The sequence below is a fragment of the Rhipicephalus sanguineus genome, chromosome 5 (assembly GCF_013339695.2).
Source record: "Rhipicephalus sanguineus isolate Rsan-2018 chromosome 5, BIME_Rsan_1.4, whole genome shotgun sequence".
Taxonomy (NCBI): Eukaryota; Metazoa; Arthropoda; class Arachnida; order Ixodida; family Ixodidae; genus Rhipicephalus; species Rhipicephalus sanguineus.
Window position 1 is genome coordinate 122,428,948 of NC_051180.1, and position 24,431 is coordinate 122,453,378.

Genomic DNA, 24,431 nt, shown 5'->3' on the forward strand with positions numbered 1-24,431 from the left:
CAGTGTGAGTGTTGTATTACTTTGCGAATGTTGTGTGCATGTCTGTGTACGTGTGATCGAGTTTCCGTGTTTCGATGCTAATTTAATTAAAGATTTTCTGGCGCATGGTGCGACAGCGAAAAGCATTTTTTTTTTCGATAGTTATAAAAATTTACTCCCATCCTTACCTGGAAAAGCTCCTCTATGGATGTAAACAAATACTCCCCTCAGTCCATCCGAAACCTCCGTCCTTAAGGGGGGTAAATATTTTTCTCCCCTGGACGGAGTATATAAAACCGCCGTCGGGGCGTGCGCTAGAGGACAAGTCCATTTACTCCCATCTCGGTTTTTTTTTTTTTTTGCTTACAGTGTAGTGCGTACGTTCCTAGTGTACTTGTATTAGTAACCACGAGAGTTTATAAGGGGCTCTAGAAATGCCGCTCTTCCGGCCTTCGTTGTGACTGCGCTGCGCTTCCCGCGCAGGCCTGGCGTTTTTATCGTATGCCGCAATGCTCCCTTCTAACTTTTACCTTCCTCTGCCCGGAATAGGACCTTCACACACGTGCTTAGCAGCGCGACACTTCTGTTGCTACACGCAAAAATAACGGTAATGTGTGAAACAATGAAATACATCAATGAAAGGCAACAATGAAATGTGGCAACGGGAAATGGAAAGAGACTTCGATGAAAAATCAGATTTGGCTATCAGAAAAGACCGATCGCCGACAACTCCACGATCGAGAGAGCATAAGTTATTGGAAAAGAAATGGATGACCCCTCGGTCGTAGGAATCGGTATAACACGAAAGTGAAACGTGTGGTCAGAGAAGTAGTTGATTGCTTATAGTGCATTGGTATATGAGAGCTTGTACAATGTCTATTGTTGTTTCGCTTGATGTGGACGCACCCACGTTGACGCCTAGTGGCGCATCTCCGTACCGACGACGCACGCCTATGATCACGCTTTTAACCCTTGCGGTAGCTGAAGTTGTTAACATATAGGCGCCGTCCACTGACCAGAGGGAGCTGCGTTGCTCGCATTCGCCCGTACCATGTTCGCTGATATTGGCCGTTAGGGGCACGCTGAAAACAGACGTGCGAACGCGTCTACCGTGTAGCCCGGCCACAGTCCGCCCACTAACGCAGAGAAGGAGAGGCCCGCATCGTGTTCCATTTTGACTGGCCCCGTCTCAATAAATTTTTATGTTTGTTGTTGGTATAAATGTTTCATGTTTCCTCAATAAACCTCAGTTGAAAGTTGAGCGTCTGTCCTGTGTGCCTCTTGTCTATGTCCCCGTTCAATAGCGCTCGGCTTTTCCGCATCAAACCGTCTGAAAGTAGCTTTTTTTATTCGCTAGGCTGTGCAGCCATACGGGAAAACTCGACTGCACAGTGCCTCACCGCATACGGTGAATCCCGCACAAAGATGGCATCAACAAGCACATAATAAACACTAGCACTCGATATGCACGGCTTAAAAGCGTCGTGAAACGCGAAGAAAAACGCCACACGCGTGATGTATTCCCTCTAGCCTGGCCGCAATTTTTCACAGAGCGATCGGGGAACGCGGTGCGACAGCCAGGCGAGCGTCGGAGAGCTATTTTTAAGGGCGAAGCTCCTCTGGGTGTGGGTCTGTCCCTCCTCTGTAGTATGTAGTATTAGTAGTAGTAGTAGTAGTAGTCACCTCTAGTTCTTGGAGTGTTCACTAGATGGTGCTGTCGTAGCCACCTCTAGTTCTCAGAAAGATCCCTAGATGGCGCGGAGGCACTTGCTGCGTTGCAGATGCGTGCTCTAGTCCCCCCCCCCCCTCCTCTCTCGCCTTGCGAGGCCGACGCAGGAAGCGTCTGCTAGCGAGTTTCTTGATTAAAAAAACCGACTGCTCGCACTGCACAATCGTTCACTCACCACCACGTATATATAGGCACTGGATTTTGACCTTCATGGTAGTGCCTGTGTGAGATTTCTCCTGTGCATGATTAAACAATAAAAATTCACAGCGCACATGTAAAATTAAAGTCAGCTGCAAGTCGCCATGACTCTCATGAACCCTTTAGTATAAACGCGCCCGATCTCACGTCGTTGATGATGTACTGGGCAGAATTCACGGACGATTCACATATGGCGCGTGTCATTGGTGGAAGGCAATGGTTCGATTTAGTGCGGCGACGTAAGCTATGGGGACTGTTGTAATGAAGGGACCAGGTAAACCAACTGTACAATAAAAGTTTGATGTTTAATATATACACGGTGTTTCTCACGTGTTCACTTGATCACATATGGGCGAATTACTCGGAGAATTCACGGTTTATCGATGATTCCCTCCGGAACTTCGCCCCACTCATCATCATTCACCCCGTGGATATGCTGTGGAATTTTTTTTAATATGGATGGATGCTATGAGCGAGGCTTGTTCTAAAGCCGCCACTTGGCAGTGTGTTAAACAAGGAGGAAACCTCCTTGGTGTTAAATCATTGGCAAAATTACACTTCTATTGGAAAAGGGCTGAATGGAAAGGTCGTAGCAACGGCGCGCGGCGGCCACGCGTTACTTCACTCCACACCCCACCGCGAATCAAGAGCACTGTGAAAGGGGAGTGTGAGATATAGACGGTTTCAAGATTGCGATAGCAGGAGCACGTGGTGTACCCCAAGAAACTTCCGGTCACCTCATTTAATATTCTGCAACACCGAAGCGTAAAGCTTTTTTTTTTTAAGATTTGTCAGAGTAAGGGAATACTCTTTTTCCAGTTTCGCATAAAAGAAAGGCGCTTATAGTTAAAGACTAACTCTTATAGTGTTGTGTGTAGCTTAGAAGAATATTTAATTCAAATATTTTGCTGGGAGAAAAGTGTTGAAACTCTACGGGCTACTCGCCAAGGCTTTTGTTCCCCGCCAATCCTGCTAGCCTACGCCAGCGCAGGAAACCGGAAGCGGTCCAGGGCCTGTGTTAGTAAACAGTGAAACCCTCTATAAAAGGCGCGTTCGTGATATGTTCGATGGTAGCGCAGCGGATTAAACGCCTGCTAGCTATCGCCACGGACCGAGAGGTCGGACCCGATTTCGAGCACTATATGCTCAACTATGGACGAGTGATGAGCTGACCACAACTGCTACCGGCGCACCGCTCATGGAGCCAGACTGCATATTTTCCCTTCTGATACACACCATATAAAAACCTCCTCGCTTGCTCTGGTTAATCTGCTAATTTCATTGGAATATTAAGTTAGTATTTCAATAAATTTTAGAGCAGTGACCCAGATTTAAGGTTCATCTCAGTTCCTTGATATCCTTTACACAAACATGACCGAATACACGGAAAATATGCGCCTGTGTCTGTACTATTCAAACGTTCGCTGGTAATGTTTACAGAAAGAAGGTGCGGTGTCGCTTTCGGTCTTAGTTGGCACCATTGTGACTCCTCCTGTTATGGTGTAACCATTCTAAGAGTGCGAAATCGTGCGTACTGCATCCGTCCGTGACGTAACAGCAAGTGAGCCGATCTTGGAATTAGCGGACTACTGAACTAGGCCGTAGTTAGCACCAGCTGATGCCGGAAAGGTTTACAGCAAAGCTGTGTACCTCTCGTTGGTCTATGAATTTCGTGGCGTCAGCACAAAACTCCTATAGCACGTATGTGCCGCAAAAATTCGGCAAAGCCCACTACTCACCAAAGACGCTCGCGTGCTCCTCGCTCGCAGATGCGCGCGCTCCTTGCGTTTTCACCTGGGACGCTGAGAAAGGGCATTCTGAGAGGTGGACAGACGAGCCGACGAACGCGTTCGCTGTAGACGGGTGCACAACTGCAACGCCACCACTAAATTTCGGCGTCTGGGTGTTTAGGGGCCCTTTGCCAATTCAAGGCAAACGGCATACATTTCCTTGCAATCAGGCATACAGCATAGAGTTCAGTATTTGTTTCAATTATGAAGACCACAAAAGAAGCATAAAAAAATTTGCAGTGACTAGGCTCGGCTATGCCAGGATATACGTAGCGTTAGCAAAGGGTCAGCTGATTATTTTAACACGAAAGTGTTTTATGCCGGGGTCCACCAAGTACATCCGTCACGGATATGACGTTGATAAAATGGACACCAACGGTTGACAAAGACCAAGAAAAAGATACCCCGCTGGGTATCGAAACCACGACGTTGCGGCCGCGACGGCAAGCGCCCGACGCGCTACCCACTAAGCCATCTCGGCAGATGCTAGGCACGGCGCGAACGCGCCTTATATCTTTCACACATTCTCTTTCGTGGCGGGCGGAGCGGGGCGGTGCCGCCGTCTGTGAGAGGTGAAAAGAAGTAATACTTCACGATCGACGCTTACTAGCGCTTACTCCGAGATTGCACGCGATATCTGAGGTCATGGTTAAAGCGTCTCGATACCAGAGAGGCAGAGTGGCCGCGCTGGCGTCGCCGAGGCACCCTTGACGTAGTTACGTTCTTTGCCTTTGGCTTCGTGTTAGCGTGCGTCGGCTCATCGGAGTAATGCATCTTCCGCGTGCACCAACGGGATTTCTCCGCCGCCGACTGCTTCAATTGCGAGAGCACCGACTAACAAAACTGCTGCAATATGCGTTGCAGAAAGGACGCGATTTCGACGGCCGAATGTCGTGCCTTGGTGGAGCGAGAGCAGCACCTGCGAGACAGAGGCCAGCGGGACGCACGCGTTTGCGGCTCAGGCTACGAACTTCTACCTCCCGTGTTGCTGAAGCGCAGTGCGTGTTATGTATGCATGAGCACAGGCGTCGGCTACCCATTACTAGAAAGCGCACACCGTGCCGTTTCTCTCCTTAATTGACGACGCTTTGAAGAAGTGCATACCGGGTACCAGTGTTGATTATGAGCTTGTTGATATCATCCTTACGCGGGATTCGCGATTCGCTGTGTCCAAATATATGTTCACACCGTCAGCTACCACAACGGTTTAATCGTGATCATGGGCGTTAGTCGTCGCGATAGAGACATGCTGTCAACATGGGTGCATCCACGTCAAACGGTGCTATAGCTGCCAAACACGAATAGACGTTGTACAAGCTCTGATATATCATTACACAATAAGCACTACTTCTGTGAAGACACGTTTCACTTTCGTGTTATACCGATTCCTATGACGGAGGGATCAGCCATGTTTTTTTTTTAGTTTTCCAGATTGTCTAGAAATATTAGCCTTCTTCTCTTCATTCTTCGTACGCTGATCCGCTAATTTCCAGGTAACTACTTCGGGATCCGATGAGATAAGCTTCTCGGCTCTTCTGCGCCGTTGAGCAGCATTTGCGCTCTCCTTCTCCATGGCGTTACCCACCTCCAAACGCCCGTCAAAGGCGCTATCAAGCGGCTCCAGCACAGTGTCAGACGGCAACTGCACAACGAAGGCGAATAGCTGCGCGCGCGCTGGCGCCAATACGTCTGCCAAGGCTATGACGTCACTCTGGAAAACGCAGACCGGCGGCGGCGAGTCACGCGCGGCGGTGGTGGAGTCTGCGCGCGCGCCGGTGCCAGCGGCGCCAGTATGTCTGCCGCGGCTACGACGCCACTCCTCCTGAACCAGCAGACAATCAGCGGCGAGCCGCGCGTGGCGGTGTCGAAGAGCGCGTGAGATGCCAGCTCCGGTGACCCAGCTGTGTGAACTCACTGATCCTCGCGCATGCGCAGCACGGCTCATGAGGATCCACGCGAAATTGGCTCCGGCTAGGCAAGTGTAGCTAACGCTACAAAACTGAATGATGGATGGTCAGGCGCCTGTGAACAGTGGGATCACCATCCCACGTTTTACCGGTAAAGATTAGGTTAAAGGTGAGTTGCACTTCACATGAGGGCTACAGTTAAAGCTCAAATTTGGGCTACTTGGTCTTGCCTTAAATACGGAATATAGCATAATATATTTTGTTCTGCTATATTATGTATTTAGGTTCACATGAGGGCTTCGGATGACGTTAAATGCCCTTCCGTCTCCCCGCGTGTGTTTCCCGCTTTCGTATGGAAAAGGAACACCGATCTATCAACTGATTCAGCTCATACTACGAGTGCCATGTGTAGACCACGGAAATTAAAGACACCAGAAGAACAGCCTGAACACAATGCTTCATGAAAGGAACAAATTCTTCGTGCTGCAAATGGTCGCAGAACCAATCAGGGTCTACAAGAGTGAACACAAAGCGATTAGCACTGTTATTATTTTAAAGTAATAATAAAACATTGCCTCCCATCAGCATGTGTGATGTTAGATAGAGCTTCGCTGGACATTCAGGTGCGCAGAGCGGGATGAAGGCCAAATCTTTTCATTTATGCACACTGCAATTATCAGCAGAAGTATATATGATACAGTTGCTGCCAGAAAACAAGCAGGACACCGTAAATGCCTGCTTTCTAATGTGCCCCCTCCCACTACCCCTCAGCCCGACCTTGCAAACCCGCTAATGCACGTGGCTTGCGGTGTTTATTCATACTGCCAGCAATGGTTAGCTCCGGTAATGTCGGCTAGTGATGGCTAAAGAAAGCTTAAAAGTTAGCGCTTTTTTCCATTTGAAAACCCCGATATGATTATTAGGCACGCCACAGTAGATACTCCGGATAAATTTTGGCCACATGCTTTTTTTTTAATGTTAACGTAAATCTAAGTATACGCGTGTTTTCTTCTGTTTTACTTCTACTGAAATGTGGCCGCCGTGACTGGAAATCGAACACGCGTCCTAATTTTTAGCAGCCAAATGTCGGGTAATGTGGACTAGTGATGGCTAACGATGGCTCATATTTCCTAATTTCGGATTGCGTTGCCTAATAATGGCGTATGTCCGCTTGTGGGGGCTAAGTGACTGCTGCTCTCGGTAAGTAGAGAGAGAAAGAGATTTACAATGTGTTTTTTTTAGACAATAGAGATCTTTTTTATGTTTATTGTAACACCGGATGGACACGTGACAGGGAAGTGACGAAATTTGAGGGAAGGCACGCCGAAGCAGAATCTGGTCAGAAAAATCGGCAAGCATTCTAAAATACGCAAGTATACAGCTCATGTTTGCGTGCGATGGATGGTGATTATCTGTTTCTTTCTTAAACTGTAAAGAGGTGCGAAAAGCTATTTCGCCTGTCTGCAGCAAGAAGTGCCGTAGTGGCCGCCCCTGAGCTTTGAGCTTCCCAGAGAAAGAAAAGATTGATATTGCGGTTTTCCTGTGCACAGTTCAAAAGAAACGGATGATCACCTAACACTACGCGCAAAAGTAGGGCGATGCGAGGGCACAACTAAGATGACTTGCAGCTTTTCACTAATACATGCGGCTGCGGAGCACCTTGATTCAAATTTCGTCACTCCAGTGTGACGGATAGTTCCGCTCTGACGTAGCAGAACGGTCGCGTTTCGTGCGCGCGTTGCGCGATCAGTTTCGATTGCGCTCTTGAAATTCGATGACGAATATCTCGAACTATGAGCAACACTTGTTATTTCTGAAAAATAGGTATGCCATAAATTAGCACGGACTACAACTTTCTAATATAAACACGTGCCAACAACTCAATAATTAAAAAGTTAATTAACGAGTTTTTGTTATTAGTCGCAACAGTGTCATTTTGACTGTGGCAAATTATTTCCGTCTCGACGTGGAGATTGTATGCGAAAACGACAGGTGTCTTATCTGTCATAGAATAATAATAAAAAAATCTGTATTGTCTAAAAAACACCCCGTATAAAGATAAATGTTATGTTCAAGGCAGGGAGGTAAACCGGAAGATAAACATCCGGTTCGTTAACCTGCAATGCCGAAGATAAACTTCCGTCAAAGATGAAAAAGGGAGAAAGTAGAAAAACGCTTTGGTTGGAAAGTGCATTTGTTATGCTTGAGCAGACGCAGCACAGTATTTCTTTCAATAGGTAAGAGAGAGAGATGTAATGCGGAAAGGCAGGGAGGTTAACCAGAAAATATTTATGGTTTGCGACCCTGCAATGGGGAAGCAGTAAGGGGAGACAGAATAGTAAGAAAGAAAAGAATGGGGTAGGGAGGGAATGACAGACAGTGCTGCATGTGACAATTGCGGCAATGACGAAACCATTGAACACATATTATGTCAGTGCCCTCAGTACAGCTCTGAGAGACAGTCCCTCTCATCAGTGTTTGCTCGCCTCGACGACCAGCCGCTTTTTGAGAAGTCAATCTTGGAATGCCGGAAAGATCGAGCTTCACGCCAGAAAGCAATGAAGGCGCTGATGAAATTTCTGCGAGCGACCCGCCTCGTTGAACGATTGTGACACTCCTGTGTGTATGTGTGTGTGTGTGCGTGTGTGTGTGTGTGTGTGTTTGTGTGTGCGTGCGTGTGTGTGTGTTTGTGCTTCCCTCTCTCTATAAGTAACGTATTCAGTGCCCCCATTACGATATGCTGCTGTCGTTCAGCTTGTTTTATTTTCTTCGTTTGTTCCAGAGTTTCTCCTTTGTTCGCTTGTCGGTGAAGATACATAGCAACCAGCAAATAAATCTCGCAATTTTCAGACAAGCTGCATCTCTCATCGCCTTCTGTGACAGAGCACAAATACTTCCTTTTGTCGCGCCAGGATTTGCAGCTCGCCATTGAGATAAGCGCCGAAAAGGTGCGAATTGCCATTCAGCTCATTTCCCCATCTGTGTTCACTTTATATCTTATCAACCCATTGATCTTTCTTTATTTTTTTTCCTTCTGTTTTAGCCATCTTTCAACGCAAATTCCCATCGACCTCGCGGCATTAGAAAGGATACCTTTCAACCTATATCGAAAGGATATTGCGCGCCATGGGCACAAAGCGCCTGTCTGCTCCTGTTGTAGATACGATCGCTCTATTGCTCTCGCGCGACGTACTTTCTTGAAGCGTCGCAACATCTTCTTTTTAGGCGCTGGCTCGCCAGGTTCTTAAGCTGGGACAATGTCCGGCGCCGTAAGCGTAACCTTAGTTCCAGAGGCGACCGCGCTACAGGCGCAGTTCGCGCGAAAGAGAAGTCTTCTTCCTCTTGTTCTTCGAGCGCCTTGATGATGATAATAACGCATGCAAAACCATATATAGCATAGCCAACATAACGAAGCATGCGCACGCTCACGCGAAAAAGAAGTCTTCTTCCTCTTGTTCTTCGAGAGCCTTGATGATGATGATAATACGCAGGCAAAACCCGATTATCTCCGAGCCAGCTCCTCAATCATCATACACTTCGTGGATATGGAGTGATTTATTTTTTCTTTAAGTAAACCTTACTTCACCGGCCCTCTCCGAGCTTGGCGTGGCCGTTTGTGACGTATATACAGAGCTTATACAACCGCTGAATGCAAGTAAGCCAGCAAACCGGCTCGTAACGTCAGGCGGCAAACAACCGCGATGCTACGTTACGACGTAAGTGGATGGCCTCGGTATATGTTAGTTTGTAAGAGCTTCGTCACAGCTCTCGTGCATTCGTGTACTCCCTATAAATGTCTGCATCACTCGAAATCTTCCTGTAAACGTAAATGACTCTTGCAATGGTGCAGAAATAAGGTATTTGATGCGTTGCAACAGCTGTAAATCAGTGAAAACGACACGAAATTGGGAATCTTAAAATGTGTTGTCACGAATGTTCTTTGATAATTTAGCGCGATCCACTTCCCGTTTCCTAACAAGGCATTCCGCTCTCCTGCTTACTCTCTACCGAGCGTCAAATAGTGGTGCTTTTGGTAATGTGTAAGTGTAATTTGTTTACACACGAGAAATTTGTTTTTCTATTTAGTGTCCATTTAACATTTCTACTCGTAAGGCGCTAGATTTTGTGCACTACCGTTGAATATCGAGCACTTAAGGAAGACTTTTCAGCGAAGGACTTTAGCGTTATCACTTAATACCATTCATTGTGACCGGTCAGCGTACAGCGAAGTCACATTTACAAATTATTGGTTCACAGATCATGAGGCGCGCAGCACATGAGCGCACATACTAACGTGCGCCCCTTACGGCAGGTGCGCTTGTCCTTATTTCTCGTTTTTTATCGCTGATCGTTTGTCACAGACTCATTGAATATTGAACTGAATTGAATTGAATTGGGTTACTTGAACGTGTTCTTATGTATCTTGGCCTATACTGTGAGAGAATGCATGCATGGAAACGCAGGCAGCATTTATATGTACCTCACTCACTCACTCACTCACTCACTCACTCACTCACTCACTCACTCACTCACTCACTCACTCACTCACTCACTCACTCACTCACTCACTCACTCACTCACTCACTCACTCACTCACTCACTCACTCACTCACTCACTCACTCACACACACCCACGCACACCCACGCACACACACACACACGCACACACACACACACACACACACACACACACACACACAGACACAGAGGGAGATAAACATAAAGGGAAGGCAGAAGGTCAGCCAGAATTGAAACATCCGGCTTGCTGCCCTTCACTATGGGGAGGGGGAAAGAAATGTAGAAAGAGAGCGGAGAGAAGAGCAGGTGCGCATAGAGAAAACAAGGGAAGTGATAAGCAGGAGAACTGTAGCCTGTCCAATAGGCCATTGCCGCTCAAAAAGTTCAATAAGGCCGTAGTAGACTTGCGGTGCGGCTAGAGTTCGCATCGTCATTATAATACTGTGCTCCGACAGGGGCGTGTAGTCAAGGCGAGCTTACACGGCCGCTAGCAGCAGCCAGTGCTCTGTAGCGAGGACAGCGACAAAGAAGGTATTTTATGGTTCTTTGGCTGCTGAAGTGGTCGCACGCACCACTGTCTTCCATGCCGATTCGAGAGGGAAAATATCGCGTTGATATCACAGAGAGGTCCATACTGCTTCAGCCTTCTGTTGCTAAAGCACGGAAGAGAGCAAAGTAGCCACGGTAGAACGTGCACACCGATAAGCAAAAACAAAATCACGTTTTCCTGTATGTGCTCTTCGTAACGTTGTATGCCTACAATACGCGCCTTGAGCTTAAGGAGAAAAAGAGCCATGAACTTTCATCTAATCTATTGTCGCGTTTGAATATTTTTACAGAGCATAAATAAAACATTCTTTCGCCCTCGAAAACCAACTATCGGCCGTGCGAAGGGCTCAGGAAGCCGCGAGAGCTCAAGGCCTCGCGGTAGAATATTCGCCCCAATACCCAATACACTCGCCGGACGTTTCAATGATGTAGTTCTTATTTTCCTTCTTTCAATTGTGTCATTAAAAGAAAGTTGGTGACCCCCAAACAAAGCGAACATGCTTCATTCATTGCAGTTCCTCCGCACTGGATCAAAGAGCCAGCGGACACTTCAGCCGTGGAGGGCCACAGTGCGAGCATGGACTGCGTTGCCGATGGCCACCCAACACCGAGGGTCACGTGGCACAGAGGAGTCGGTGAGTGATTGCGGCATGCCGTATGTCTTTACCGTCACCTCTGTTGGGCGAAACTTGGTAAAGTAGATAGAGAGCCGTAAAAGAGAGCGTGGTACAGGCAGCACGGGTCAAATATCTCGTTTTCAGTAATACTTGTAGCAATACAGATAAGCGCATTCTGTTCGCTCTATGTACCTCCCCAGCTCTCATATTCCTCCTATACCACGCCACTGGCACCACATTTAAGTTTTTTATTAAAGTCATTGAGATCTCAGCAACTGTTCATTATCATGACGTGTTTTGGTAGCTTAAAACTCATGCCTAGTAGTAAAACTTCCTCCTTACATTTCTAAAATAAATGGATGAATTCCTCTTGTTTACATATTCGGACAGTGTCGCTCAGATCGACGAAATGCACTTCTATCTTGTCTTTCACCCTCGTTCACTTTTCTTGGGAGCTAAATCTTTGATCTCATAGTAGGATGGTGCGCACAATCCAGGACTATATCCCCATATGCCATTGCCCAAGAGTCAAGAAATTCAGGGCCTGACTTTTATGCATTCTCGCAACCTTTCAAAGCTTTTGTACGATTTTTAGGGGCGAAACTCCTTAAAGCGGCACCCGTTCGTCCCCGTCGTAGTGCGTAACCAGTCTTAACGCTAGTACCAGATCTTGACCTCCAAGGTGGTGCCGGTGGGAGATTTCTCCTGTGCATTGTTGAGCAATAAAAAATTCGCAGCGTGCGCGTTAACTAAAAGCCGAATTCTTCTGTCTCTCATTCCCCATTAGCAGCCATTGGCATGTTCCAGTAGGAAACGTTAGTAGAAGTAGCAGTGTAAGTGTTAGCTAAAAGCCGACTTCTTCTGTCTCTCATTCCCATTAGCAGCCATTGTTTACCTCCAAGGTAGTGCCTGGTGAGATTTCCCCTGTGCGTGATTAAACAACAAAAATTTTTTTCAAAACGCCGTTGATTGATGAAATAAACCAACGAAAGACGCCAGATGTTTTTTTTTAAAGCAAAACGAAAAGACGCCAGCTGCTTAACGAAAGACGCCAGATGTTTCTCCTCTCCTTCCTATCTTATCGGAAAGTACGATAAGATTTAACTGCTTCAAATATGTACCCTGGAATCGGCCTTTAAACACCACGAACCGAAGGCTTTCGCATTCTGCTTCGTTCTGCTGAAGATAATTCTTGTACTCTTATCTGAATTTGTTATTTTCAAAGGAGAAAGCTTAGATGCCTCATCAAACGCGAAAATTGACGGTCGGCGCCGGTGGCTTCAGCGTTGCGAACACGAGTGACGCAAAAAGTCATTATCACGTGATGACATCACCACATAACGTCATCATGACGCCACATACTGGCAAAATTTGGTTACATGGCGTGACGTCGCATGACACATCACATGTACATACATCACATATATTACATGTACATACATCACATATACGTACATCGCATGACGCCGTCGGTTGGACAAAAGTGGGCGATGACGGAGGCAGTGCAGGGCAGGTGCCGAAGGCTTGCGATGCTTTTTGCAATAGCTTTTCTCTTGAAGGATTCCAAACAAAACGTAACGAATATTTCGAGATAAAGATTTGAATGATTTATTGTTTGATATATGCGTCCAATCTTGGAGGCAATGCTAAGCCACGTTAGCTGGAGGAAGCTTTCGGATGGGGACAGGAGAGGATCAATAGGTTGACTGAGAAGAAAAAAAAGGAACAAGACGGCGTTCTCCTTCGAGTAGTCCTAGGAGGATGCAAAAGGAACAGCCAGGGTAGGGGCCAGTTGGTTGTATATAGTGTGTGTGTGCGTGTGTGTGCGTGCGTGTGCGTGTGTGTGCGTGTGCGTGTGCGTGTGTGTGTGTGTGTGTGTGTGTGTGATGTTTTGTTCAAAAGCTGGAGATGTTAGCTTGGCTATTCCCCTGACATGCTACTCCAGGTGCTGGGTGATGATCGTGATATATACACATAACACAGTGAACCTTTTCAGCGCGCTACCAGGAAACGGAAGACAAAGTAGATATAATCACAGGGTACTGTACAAGCTCGAACTAACAGCAGTTTACTTTAAGAAATCATAATGAAATATGTACACACTAGGAAAGGGGGTGAAAAACATACACACATGCGCTAGAAAGTAAGTAAGAAAAGTGCGGTGAGTATATCTCTTGATGCGTGTCTTGCGCTTGTGTGAATGTTTTTTACCCCCTTTTCTCGTGTGTATATATTTCATTACGATTTCTTAAAATAAACAGCCCTTAGTTCGCGCTTGTGTTGTCTCTTGTGATCCTATTTACGTCGTTTTTCGTTTCCTACAAGCGCGCTAAAAACTTTCACTGTATAAGGAACCCTGTGAGTTTTATCTTGAGACTTCGGTATTATCTGCACTATATTTATTCATTTATCTTCGATTTTAGCTCATGGCGCTTCATCATATGGGCTCACCAAATTCTGATACTGTAGCTCCCAACGACGGTACGAAAAAAACACCAGTACCGAATAAATATGCTAACCAGCTGTTATCAAAAAGCGCCGTTTCTTGCATTTTACATACTACAATATACAATGGGCTAGTAAGCATACGGTAGGCCTTCTCAGCTCATGACTGGCATCGTACCACTATCACTAAAGTGGAAAGAGTACAACCATTGCATTTTGCCAGTTCTAACATATAGCTCAGGAACTTGGAAAATAACGAATAAAACCAGAAAGAAGTTAAGAACTTCTTCGAACGAAAAATTATAGAAGCAACACTCAGAAAGAAGATGACACACTGAATAAGAGAACAAACAAGCATAGCCGATGTCCTAGCTGGATAATAAAAATTATCCTGGGCAGGTGACGTCACGATAATTACAGATAACCGGTGGTGAATAGCACGGAAAAGTGGGCTAGTTGGTACTTTTTCATTTCGACAGGATAAGGTGCGCACACTAACACGGACACTGGAAGTAAGACGCGCCTGTGTTGTTTGCGTCTTTCTTTCAGTGTCCGTGTCAGAGTGCGCGCTTATCTTGTCAAAATGAACCGGTGGTCAGTTAGAGGGATGAAATGGACACCGAGAGAGTATGAAAGCGGGCAAGGATGACAAAGAGTTAAGTGGAGCGACGAAATTAAGAAGTGTACGGGCATGAACTGGGATTGTCTCGAGAACGGCAGGGTGGGTTGAAGAGCACAAGCAGACGCCTTCGTCCTCCAGTGGACATGGCTTAGGCTGACGATGACGATAATGAACGTCATCACGGGCTATACTATATTTGACGACTTTTTTCAGGGAGGAATTGCGTCATTGAGACGGTTCCTTACAATTGCTAGTTTTTGAGGAGTACACAATGAAACCGGATGGCGCGACCAGCTGCAGCCGCAGTATAACGCGTTCGGAACTGAAGTCGCCGAAGAAGTCTGCTTTCGTTTTTATTTTTTTAGGAGTTTTACATTACAACAGGAACCGTTATATTGGACGGAAAGTTTAGAACGAGGCACTAACCGTTGTTGTTTTTCCAAGTGAGCCCTTTGAAGGAAGAAAACGCAGAATAAATAAGGACATAAATACGAAGCAAGGGAGCGGTAAAAATCCGATTTCCTTAAAAGATTTCCCGCGTCTCTAGGCTTCTCAATACAAGAAAATGCGCGCTAAGAAACGTAGACGCAGAGCAGCGCGACCGAATAGAGGTATGCAATATGCATCCCTTTGCTAGATTAGGAAGCAAGCTTCGGGACAACATTCGCTAGTATAGGGAGGGTATAGAAAATGGGGCGAAAATGCTCGCACAGGCAAGGATAGACACAATGAGGTTTTCCTGTATACTATACAGCCCTCCTTCGCTTAGCGCAGCTGCAGCATGAGACTTGAACATATAAGCAATACTAAAGCAGTTCACATCGCAACATAACAGTGAGAATGTGCAAGATGCTGCATCGGTGCCAGCTGTACTGGGCTCCTCACGTGCACTTCTCGCGATGTGCTTTCCGCAAATTGAACCGGGGCGCGCAACAACGTACTAGCGCCGACTAACGCTGAGAAAGGATTCAACTAAAGCAAAATGTAGAGCAAGAAGGCGATACTCCGGCGTTCTTGAATCGACGACAGCACTGATCCGCTTGCCTTTACGCGAGCGTCTTGTCGTTAAAAATGCATTATATTTACGCTTCGGTGGCAAATCGGCGCTTGCTCGCGTTCTCGTATCGCAGTTGTGCTACCGCATGCTGCGGAGGGGCGTCTCCAGGGAGGTGTTGGTGGCACATGGTGAGGGGAAGGTGGGTAGACCTAATAATGGATCGAGCCTTGAGATTACTTCGCTCCACGCGTGAAGGTGCGACACGGTGTAGAAGGTACAAGTTGATCGATGTTCACAGCCGCGGGACCTGATAGGAGGTAAGGGACTCCAGCGGGAATCCCTGACGGAACGTTTCTTTAGTCCCGCAACTAAAGGCATAGTTTTTCTTTTAAGTATGCCGGTTGCTTTTGTTTTGTCGCATTTAGGCGCTGTGCCTTTTTTTTAATTATTGAACGGGAAAGATTAACTTCAGAGGCGTTACGTGGCAAAACCATGTTCTAACTGTATAGCGCGCCGTAGTGGAGGAATCCGGAGTAATTATGAGCACCTCGAATATTTTTCATGTCTGCCTTAATCTAAGTGCACGGGCGTTCTTGCATTGTGCCGTCATCGTAATGTGGCCGCCGTGGCAGTGAATCGAGCCTGTGCCCTCGTGCATTGCAGTGCTGCACCATAGTTGCTAATCTGGTGAATATGCACGATAGAACTCCTCGCAAAATTGAGCGGCGTTTGACGATCACGTAGCAGTGTATCATAAAATCGAAGTCTACCGCAATCATTCTCCTTCTAGTCGCATGGAAAAAATAATTAGTTTTCACTAAATTTTTCGTTCCCAATATCTCCTATACGTACTTAGGCAGATCTCATTCCGCGCATGTCGCATAAATTTTAGCTAAAATGTTGTACTTCTAACAACCACGGCGTCAACATATCACAAAACCGCCCTTCTGAGAATAGTTAGTGTTGCTCTTCTTTATTTTTTCTTCGACCTCCAGTTCATGAGTGGCAACAAAATCGGACACTTTAGAACAATAAAATGCTACACTTTCTGTTCTGATAGCGGGTCCATTACATTTCACGACGAATTTTTTAATCATTATCATACTTCCACGCTTTCATTCTTCGGAGTACGCCTACTTATCTGTTTATGATGTTTTTTTTGTTATTTATCGTACCTGACCACAAAAGTCGATAACAAATGAACAGCGAATGCGCTTAAAATAGGCTCGCCTAGCGGCATTACTTTTCATTAAAGGCAAAGACGTGCTTCCGGGTTGTTACCTGATTTGCTGCTTAACTGTGATGCATACATCGATATAGGATTAGCAACTTCAAAGTTGCGGCGTATACTAAATCTCATGGTACAAGAGACGGTTACATCACGACAGAACTCATATATATATACATATATATATATATATATATATATGGGAAGAGAAGAGACACAACTAAGCCGTTGTCTTAATTTTATTTGCCAACGGTTTCGACCGGAGGAACGGTCTTCGTCAGGGCTTATGAGCAATCAACGGTTTCGACCGGAGGACCGGTCTTCGTCAGGGCTTATGAGCATTTGCTCATAAGCCCTGACGAAGACCGTTCCTCCGGTCGAAACCGTTGGCAAATAAAATTAAGACAACCGCTTAGTTGCGTCTCTTCTCTTCCCAAGTACGTTTGGCCCATTGGAAAAGCTTCTTCAGTATATATATATATATATATATATATATATATATATATATATATATATATATATATATATATATATATATATATATATATATCTATATTGTGATGCCGAGGAACAAGACACATAGACACAACGCCTGTTCAATAGGCCGGCTGTTCTATTCTAAACTTCATCTTTCTCTGCTTCGCCGTAGCCGCCGCGCGCCAGCCTCGGTGCCGCTTTTCGTCATCACACTCGGCCATGACTGCGACTCGCGGACCATCTGACGATGTCTCCGGTGGGCGGTGTTGGCTACATCGCGGTGGTCGGGTTCGACCACGCTGCAACTTGTTTGGGAGACCTGCCCGAAGTGCCTCTGGTGGGCGACACTGGTCGAATCGCTGTAGCCGGTCTCGACCACGCTGGGGCTTAGCCTGAAACTTTGGCGATGCTAACTTTGAATGTTGGTCTCGGCCATACTGCGACATTGCACGGGAAGGTGGCTCGTTTGTCTCTTGTTGACGAAATTGGCTCTTTCGCGGTAGTCGAAGTTGCCTGCAACGACGCGGCTTGGCTCGTCGATCTGCCGTAAGTGGGTCTGGTGGGCGACCCTGGCCGTGATGCAGCGGTCGTTGCACGCCAAGCAGACAATCGTTGTGCCGCCTCAGCTTGACGCTCTGGTCTTTATCTGCGTTTGCGTGCAGAGCCGGCGAAGACTTGCGCAACGCAGAACGCGTGCGAACTCGGACAGGCAGCGGGACGGGATCGTCGTTATTTGACAGAGCAGCATCTCCCTCGCGGTCATCGTACTCTTTTGCTCTGCGGTGACTGTCCGAAGGATCAGTGGTGAGTCCTGTAGCGACGAGAACAACTTCGTCTTGATCTGCGCGGCGTTCAGGCGGTACGCCCGTAGTCAGAACGAAGTGCGTCGCGTCATCAGCAGGCTCGCACGCCATGTAGCCCGAATTGTCGATGCCGACACTGTCTGCATCGATAGGCCCGGCCATGTTGTCGTCAGGAGATCTTGACGAAACGGCCAGATGTTCGACGATTGTGAATTCGTTTGCATTGGCTTCTGCGAGTGAAACGCTCGCACACTCCGCCAATGACTGCCGCGATTTCCGGGGCTGTGACTTCCAAGTGAGGGTCGAATATGGAGTGGCGGTTCGTTGATTGTTTCCAACTTGTTGCAAGGAAACTGACGTCAGACAGCAGGCCGACGGCTCCGTGCGCTCTAGTGCTGACCAGCTTAGAGGCCGCGTCGGGGCCCGCTGTGAATGGGATGTGGTCTCGGCGTCTATCCGGGATGGTATGGTGTCAGATACCGGGGCAGGAAGTGGGGCGCCTGGTTTCGAAGGTATGTGCGTACCAGGACAGGTTGTCAAACTGCCCGCCGGTGAGCTGCAATGCGCAGTTGCAGCCTCGAGGTAGTTCTCCTCCTGAGCTCCATCCTCGGTCGCAGTCTCGGTCGCCATAGCCTCGGTCGCATCCTCGGTCGCCGTAGCCGCCCGCGCGCCAGCCTCGGTGCCGCTTTTCGTCATCACTATATATATATATATATATATATATATATATATATATATATATAATATTGTAGCGGTGAAAGAGCGAGGCATTCACCAGTGGGTTCATCTCTTGGTGAAAAGGCGCGAGCGCTGATCGCGAGCTGTGGTTGCGGATCCTGCTTGTTTCTCGCTGGACCTGCGGTTTATTGACGGGTTTATTGGCGATGTCTGGTAGCAGGCAGACCGCAGGTCCAGCGAGAAACAAGCAGGATCCGCAACCACAGCTCGCGATCAGCGCTCGCGCCTTTTCACCAAGAGATGAACCCACTGGTGAATGCCTCGCTCTTTCACTGCTACAATATATATATATATATATATATATATATATATATATATATATATATATATATATATATATATATATATATATATATATATATATATATATATTCGTCCATTTCCTATGGCACAGAATACTAAATTCTGACTGTTTTTGCATTACTATAGTCATCGCATACGAAGAGTAGGGAACGTGGTGTTAAACATCTTGTTTATTTCTTTGCTTAATAATGAACTGGACGTTCAGTGTTGCCTTCCACAACGAATGCGTCAGGTGCAACACTTTTCACTTATAATGTTTAGTGCGCGTTTAAGGTTATCCTGACACCTGACATAATCATACTTGGATCTCAAATCATGCTTTTATTGCACTGTTTTGTTCCGATTGGTGAAAACAAGCGCCTTTTCTTTTGACAATTTTTTGCCGATACAAGCAGCGCTTGCACGTTTCAAGATGAGCTTATACAAGGAAGGCGATGATATATCCACCGCCACTAAGAGAAAACAAAAAACAAAAACAACAGCGCATTGAAGACGTCTAAATGCGAGTGCAAAAGCACGGACGCAGGTACTGGAAAACAAAGTGGAGAACTCACATCCGGGAATCGTGCGCGTAAAAGAGGGAAAAACAGTAAAGAAGAAACAAAAGATAGGTGGAATCCGGGCGAAACGAAACGGCTATGCCGAGCCGTAGGATTCGGAAACACGCTGAGCCATAACGCCCCTTGATGATATTTTAAACCTCGCCAGCAGCGTCAGCGCCTGCAAGAGAAATCCGCCCAGATAAGCCTTAGACGAGTACCGGCCATGACAGATGACCGAGCGGCGATTACATGCCGTGGCTTCTAATCCCGCTGTGGCCTGGTGATACACAATGGCGGCCTCGCCTCTATGCCCCTCTATCCCAATCTCTTTCTTTGCATGTAACTCTGGTCTGCCGTCTAAGCCGGCCTCACATTTCCTGACGTTTTCTGGGACGCTTCTTTCATCCCGCGGCCTTCTCTCGTTTTGCTGTCTTCCTAGGCATCGATAAGCATTACCACAGTCACAGTGTAAACTAGAGGAGGTTATTCCGCAACGCTCGTTGTTTCTCACGACTTCGTTGCACCCACTTGCACGCCCACCCTCCATCGACTCAGCGGACGCCGTCCGAACTCTCTCTTGCAGTCAATCCACGATCTCTCGCAAAAGTGGGGCAATTTCTTTTTTCGTGCACAGAAATCGTTCTTACGTGTAACTGGTGAAACACGCGGCATGAAAACAGGCACATATCGTCATCTCGTTTCCATAGGGCGTAGATAAATCATTAGGTCCTTATCTTGGTAAGGCCATTACCTGCCGGATCATGAAACTCGCAGGATGAGTCTGCGGAAACAAAGAAAACTGAAGGCAAAGTACGCTGTTAAACGGGACAAAAGGCTCGGCTGCACTCGCCATAGTGAAATGCTCACCTTCATCAACGCCCAGTTAGGCTCTATCGATACCGAGCAGCGGCGAGTTCTTTCGAGGATTCCTGTTATCGCTGTTGGACGTGATGAGGTTGGTTTTACCTCTACAGAAAAAGAGAGAGAGAGAACCACGGGACGACACCTCGTTAAACACAAATACGCTGCCATTGCCTTGTGTTGGAGATAACAAACGGACTTGCTTCAGTGATACATAAAGAAGGGGTAAAAAGAGAAAAAATACCAGGCGATATGCGAAGCTCGTTAGCTGAGAGTCGATATAGACTCGAGCGCTATCTTCGCCGACACGGAAGCAAGCCAGCAGACGTGCAGCACGCATACAGCGCTCCAAAACAAGGATCGAGACGACAGCTAGTCCACTGTGTTTTAACACTGTGCGTAGGGTGTAGGCTCAAAAAAAAAAAGAGAAAAACGACCACATCTAAGTGGGACGCAAACACTACGCTGAAACTGCATCAACTTTCTTACCTTCAAATTTTCGTAATATTAACATAGTTATCTTTTTTCAACTATGCTTGCGATGCAAGCAACACAGAGAATTCATGCTGAGGGCTTATGAAATCTAAAGCACATGACATTCATCCACCGGGGCGATGAAGTGGCAACTGGCATAGTGCATCGTTAATGTGACAGCTCTATTCGAGGAAATGTAGGGGCAAATTTTATAATAATTAGAGTTTTACGTGTGATATCCCTCTATTATATACTATGACGGACGCACTGCTGTAACAAGCGCTGTAATATAACAATTCCTTCTTTTTAAACATGCAGTCAATTTCGCTTTCTCTCGCCGTTGTTGACGTCCACCTAGGGGCACTTGGACGCATTTACTAAGACAGCCATGGTAGATTTAAGGAGAGACTAACCAGAATAAAGGCCACAGCATTGAAATTGGATGCGAGTTTAATTGTCCTTCGATGTGTCTTTACTTTCTTATATGGCCTTATGCAGCATTTGACGAAGAACACCACTATATTACAAGTTATGAGAAAGAAAGCAGACAGGACGCACTTACGACCTCTGCTTGATTCCACATGAGATGTATGCTATGTGTACTCTTTATATAGGGAGTACATATTTCTTGTCGGATATACGCGGGTATAGATCAATATTGAGGGCGGAGCCTGCCATAGTACGTAATTTTGGAAAAACGCAGAGGAAACACAATGATAAGAACGCCGTGTGCCTCGCGATGCTTCCATAGATCAGGGTCCTACAATTGAGTACGTCTCTCTTCCATAGTCCGTTACGTTGTTTCAACATGCGTGTACTCCTTACATTTGCCTTACTACCTTATTAGTCATAAGCTCGCACCTGAGCCGTAGTTGTCATGGTAAGGGTTCAAAAGTATCGCTCCGACGTTCCTCATACTTTCGCATCGGTAAAACGTCTGTTTCGCATCTGTAGCCGCGATCACGAGCGCATCCTCTTAACGAGTCCGGTCGAGCTGCTGATGCTCACTGATCACGGTGATTGTGGCCTTGTTCAAGAAATGTCAAGAACCCCTTCTACAGATACACACGGGTTCGTGAAACGTGCGTGCGTTCGTCGTCATAAAGGACAAGTATAAGCATAACAACTGTAACGCAACTGTAACAACTGCAACTGTGAGTGTAACGTACGTGGAGTGCACCTGCGCGTGCCACTCGGCTGTGTATATATCTAGGGAAACTTTCCTGAATGACGCTTAGTTGCGAGTAACGCCTGTCCTGTGCATCTGTGTTCCTTCTTTGTTCTGTTCGGATTCGCGCTATCCAGTATTAAAGAATATAAGCACTACATATCAGCTTACCGCGTCTGGTGTTTGTAACACCCATGTTTCTGTTGGCATCGTTACTCAACTGTAAACAACTGGTTATATCATACATATACGACTCTTCAACATACGAGTGTGCGTATACCACTTCCATGTTTCTCTAGCGTAATTTCGTTACGTTTTTCTCATTGTGAAAAATTGCGCCACAGTCACCATCCCACGCATGCTTCGCATAACATCCATTCCCACGTTACGTGGGATGTGCCGAATATTTGATTCCAGAGTGTCACTAAAGTGCTTGCAATGCAGCAGGAGTACGGATGCATTGTGTGGTGCAGCTGTGGTGACAATCAAGCAATCGGTAGTTTTTCAGTCCAAAGGAACCATAAAAACAATAACAAAATATACCGGCAATTTTTTCACAGAATGCAACTCTCGAAAATCGCTAATGTTGAAATGCTCTTAATAATAATAATAATAATAATAATAATAATAATAATAATAATAATAATAATAATAATAATAATAATAATAGGAAGAAGAAGAAGAATTACACTCCTGCTCTACGGATAAACAGCATGCAATTCGATGGCAGGGTGCAAACAGTTCGCCGCTCCACTTTGTTCGAAAACCGCAATCTTGCAAATGACGAAGCAGCACTATTACATATTGCGAAAATACGATTTTATAGTTGAAATTCATAAGATCTGAATTTGTAACGGGCCATATTACACAGTGATAATGACCGGGCGTTTACTGAACGTACGGGCGCGGTATCGCAGATGACGGTAGCCCAGTCGACGATAACAGATTTTTGGAGTATGTGATGAGAGTGCGGAATTAGCAGTAATGTAGGATGAACCCAGCTGACGAGAGATTAGGCTGCTGATGCAGAAGACGCAAGCAGAAGCAAAGGAAAAAGACTGCTTTAATGCAATTACTCTTAAAAGTTCCGGAGAGGGAGTAATTTCTTTTTTCGAAGACGATATAAATATGAAACACAAAAAACGGTCATGCTTCTTTATTTGTAATTTTCATCGCCACATCGCATTTACATCGCCACAATCCATCCAACGCAAGCGGCAGAGCTTTCTCTCTTTCTCTCTCTCTCCGTCCCTTCCACGACCTAACTACAGAACTCGGCTGCAGCGTATGTTGCAAGGGCGCTTTGTATACGCCCAACATCGCCTCCATTACATCGTACACAGTGTGCGGCTCTCCATTCTCTCATATCCGGTCCACGTGTACAAGTTAGATTGCTGAACGGCGGGTAGGAAGATTACAGGAAGGTAATCGGCAATTAACGATCGAGAAACCGGTTGTATGCACTCGCTACGCCTGACATTGGAAGTGCCTTAGGCCGAACTGGCAAAAGATAACGGATGCGTAAACAGACAAAGCCTCCAGAAAATGAAGATGGATGACGCTCACCTCTCACGCGGCCACGCACGCCTCTGCTCGATCAGTCTGTGGCAGAATCGTTGACGTAATCACCCATGGCATGCAATCCCACACGCGTCAGCCCTCATTGTTATTCTATTCTTCGGAAGCGACGATATGAAGCTTCCAGACACCCCCCCCCCCCCTCCACACTCACATTCTAATCTTTCCCATTATTCTATTCTTTCAATAGAATTCAATATTCTGTTCTTGCAATTCAATGGTCTATTCTTTCGAACCTACCAGGTGAATTTCCGCCTCGCCATCCCGGCTTCCTGAACTTCTATGTTCTGCACTTCGATGTTCTAAACATCGGCTTTTTCTAAAACCTAACCACGGTGGAAGAGAGAGCGACAGAGCATACGTTAAGAGCAAGTAGCTTCACAAACAGCCACAGCGGCTGCTAAAGAGCCAGGCCAATGATCTAGTATTATATAAACTATATCCCATCTAGGCAGCGAAGAAAACAAATATCACTATCTTTATAGCAAAAGACCAAACACGAATAAGCAACACATCAGTTGCTTTTTGATGAACTACACGTACTGAGCTAATCGTACAAGAGTGCAGCGAAATGTGACGACGAGAGGACAAAAAAAAAACAAAAAAAAACTAGACAGCAGCAAAATGATAATACGGAAGTGAATAATGGCATGCGTGACTTGCGGAAGTAATTTTCTTTGTACTCATTGTTTGCTCGATATCTTTCTTGCATTATGTGCTTCCTTTTTCTCTTTTTTATCTGAGTGTTGTTTCTGCCGGCGATTGGAAAGAAACCAGCGTTCCGCGTAATTAGTTTCTGCTCCAAAGTGTATAGCGGCGTTATCGATTCGTCTTTAAGGTTTGCCAGCCGATCCACGCGCCGGTAACCAACACCGCTCGTTTACTCATTCTGTGGGTTTTCTTGTTGC

General features: G+C 46.3%; 1 protein-coding gene across 1 annotated transcript in view; it reads left to right on the plus strand.

The window, feature by feature from the left end:
• LOC119394945 (Down syndrome cell adhesion molecule homolog) overlaps nt 1-24,431 on the plus strand; it is a 123,617-nt gene that overhangs the window by 47,564 nt on the left and 51,622 nt on the right. Inside the window, 1 exon segment of the mRNA XM_049416025.1 lies at nt 11,186-11,305. Within this exon segment, the coding sequence (XP_049271982.1) occupies nt 11,186-11,305 (120 nt within the window).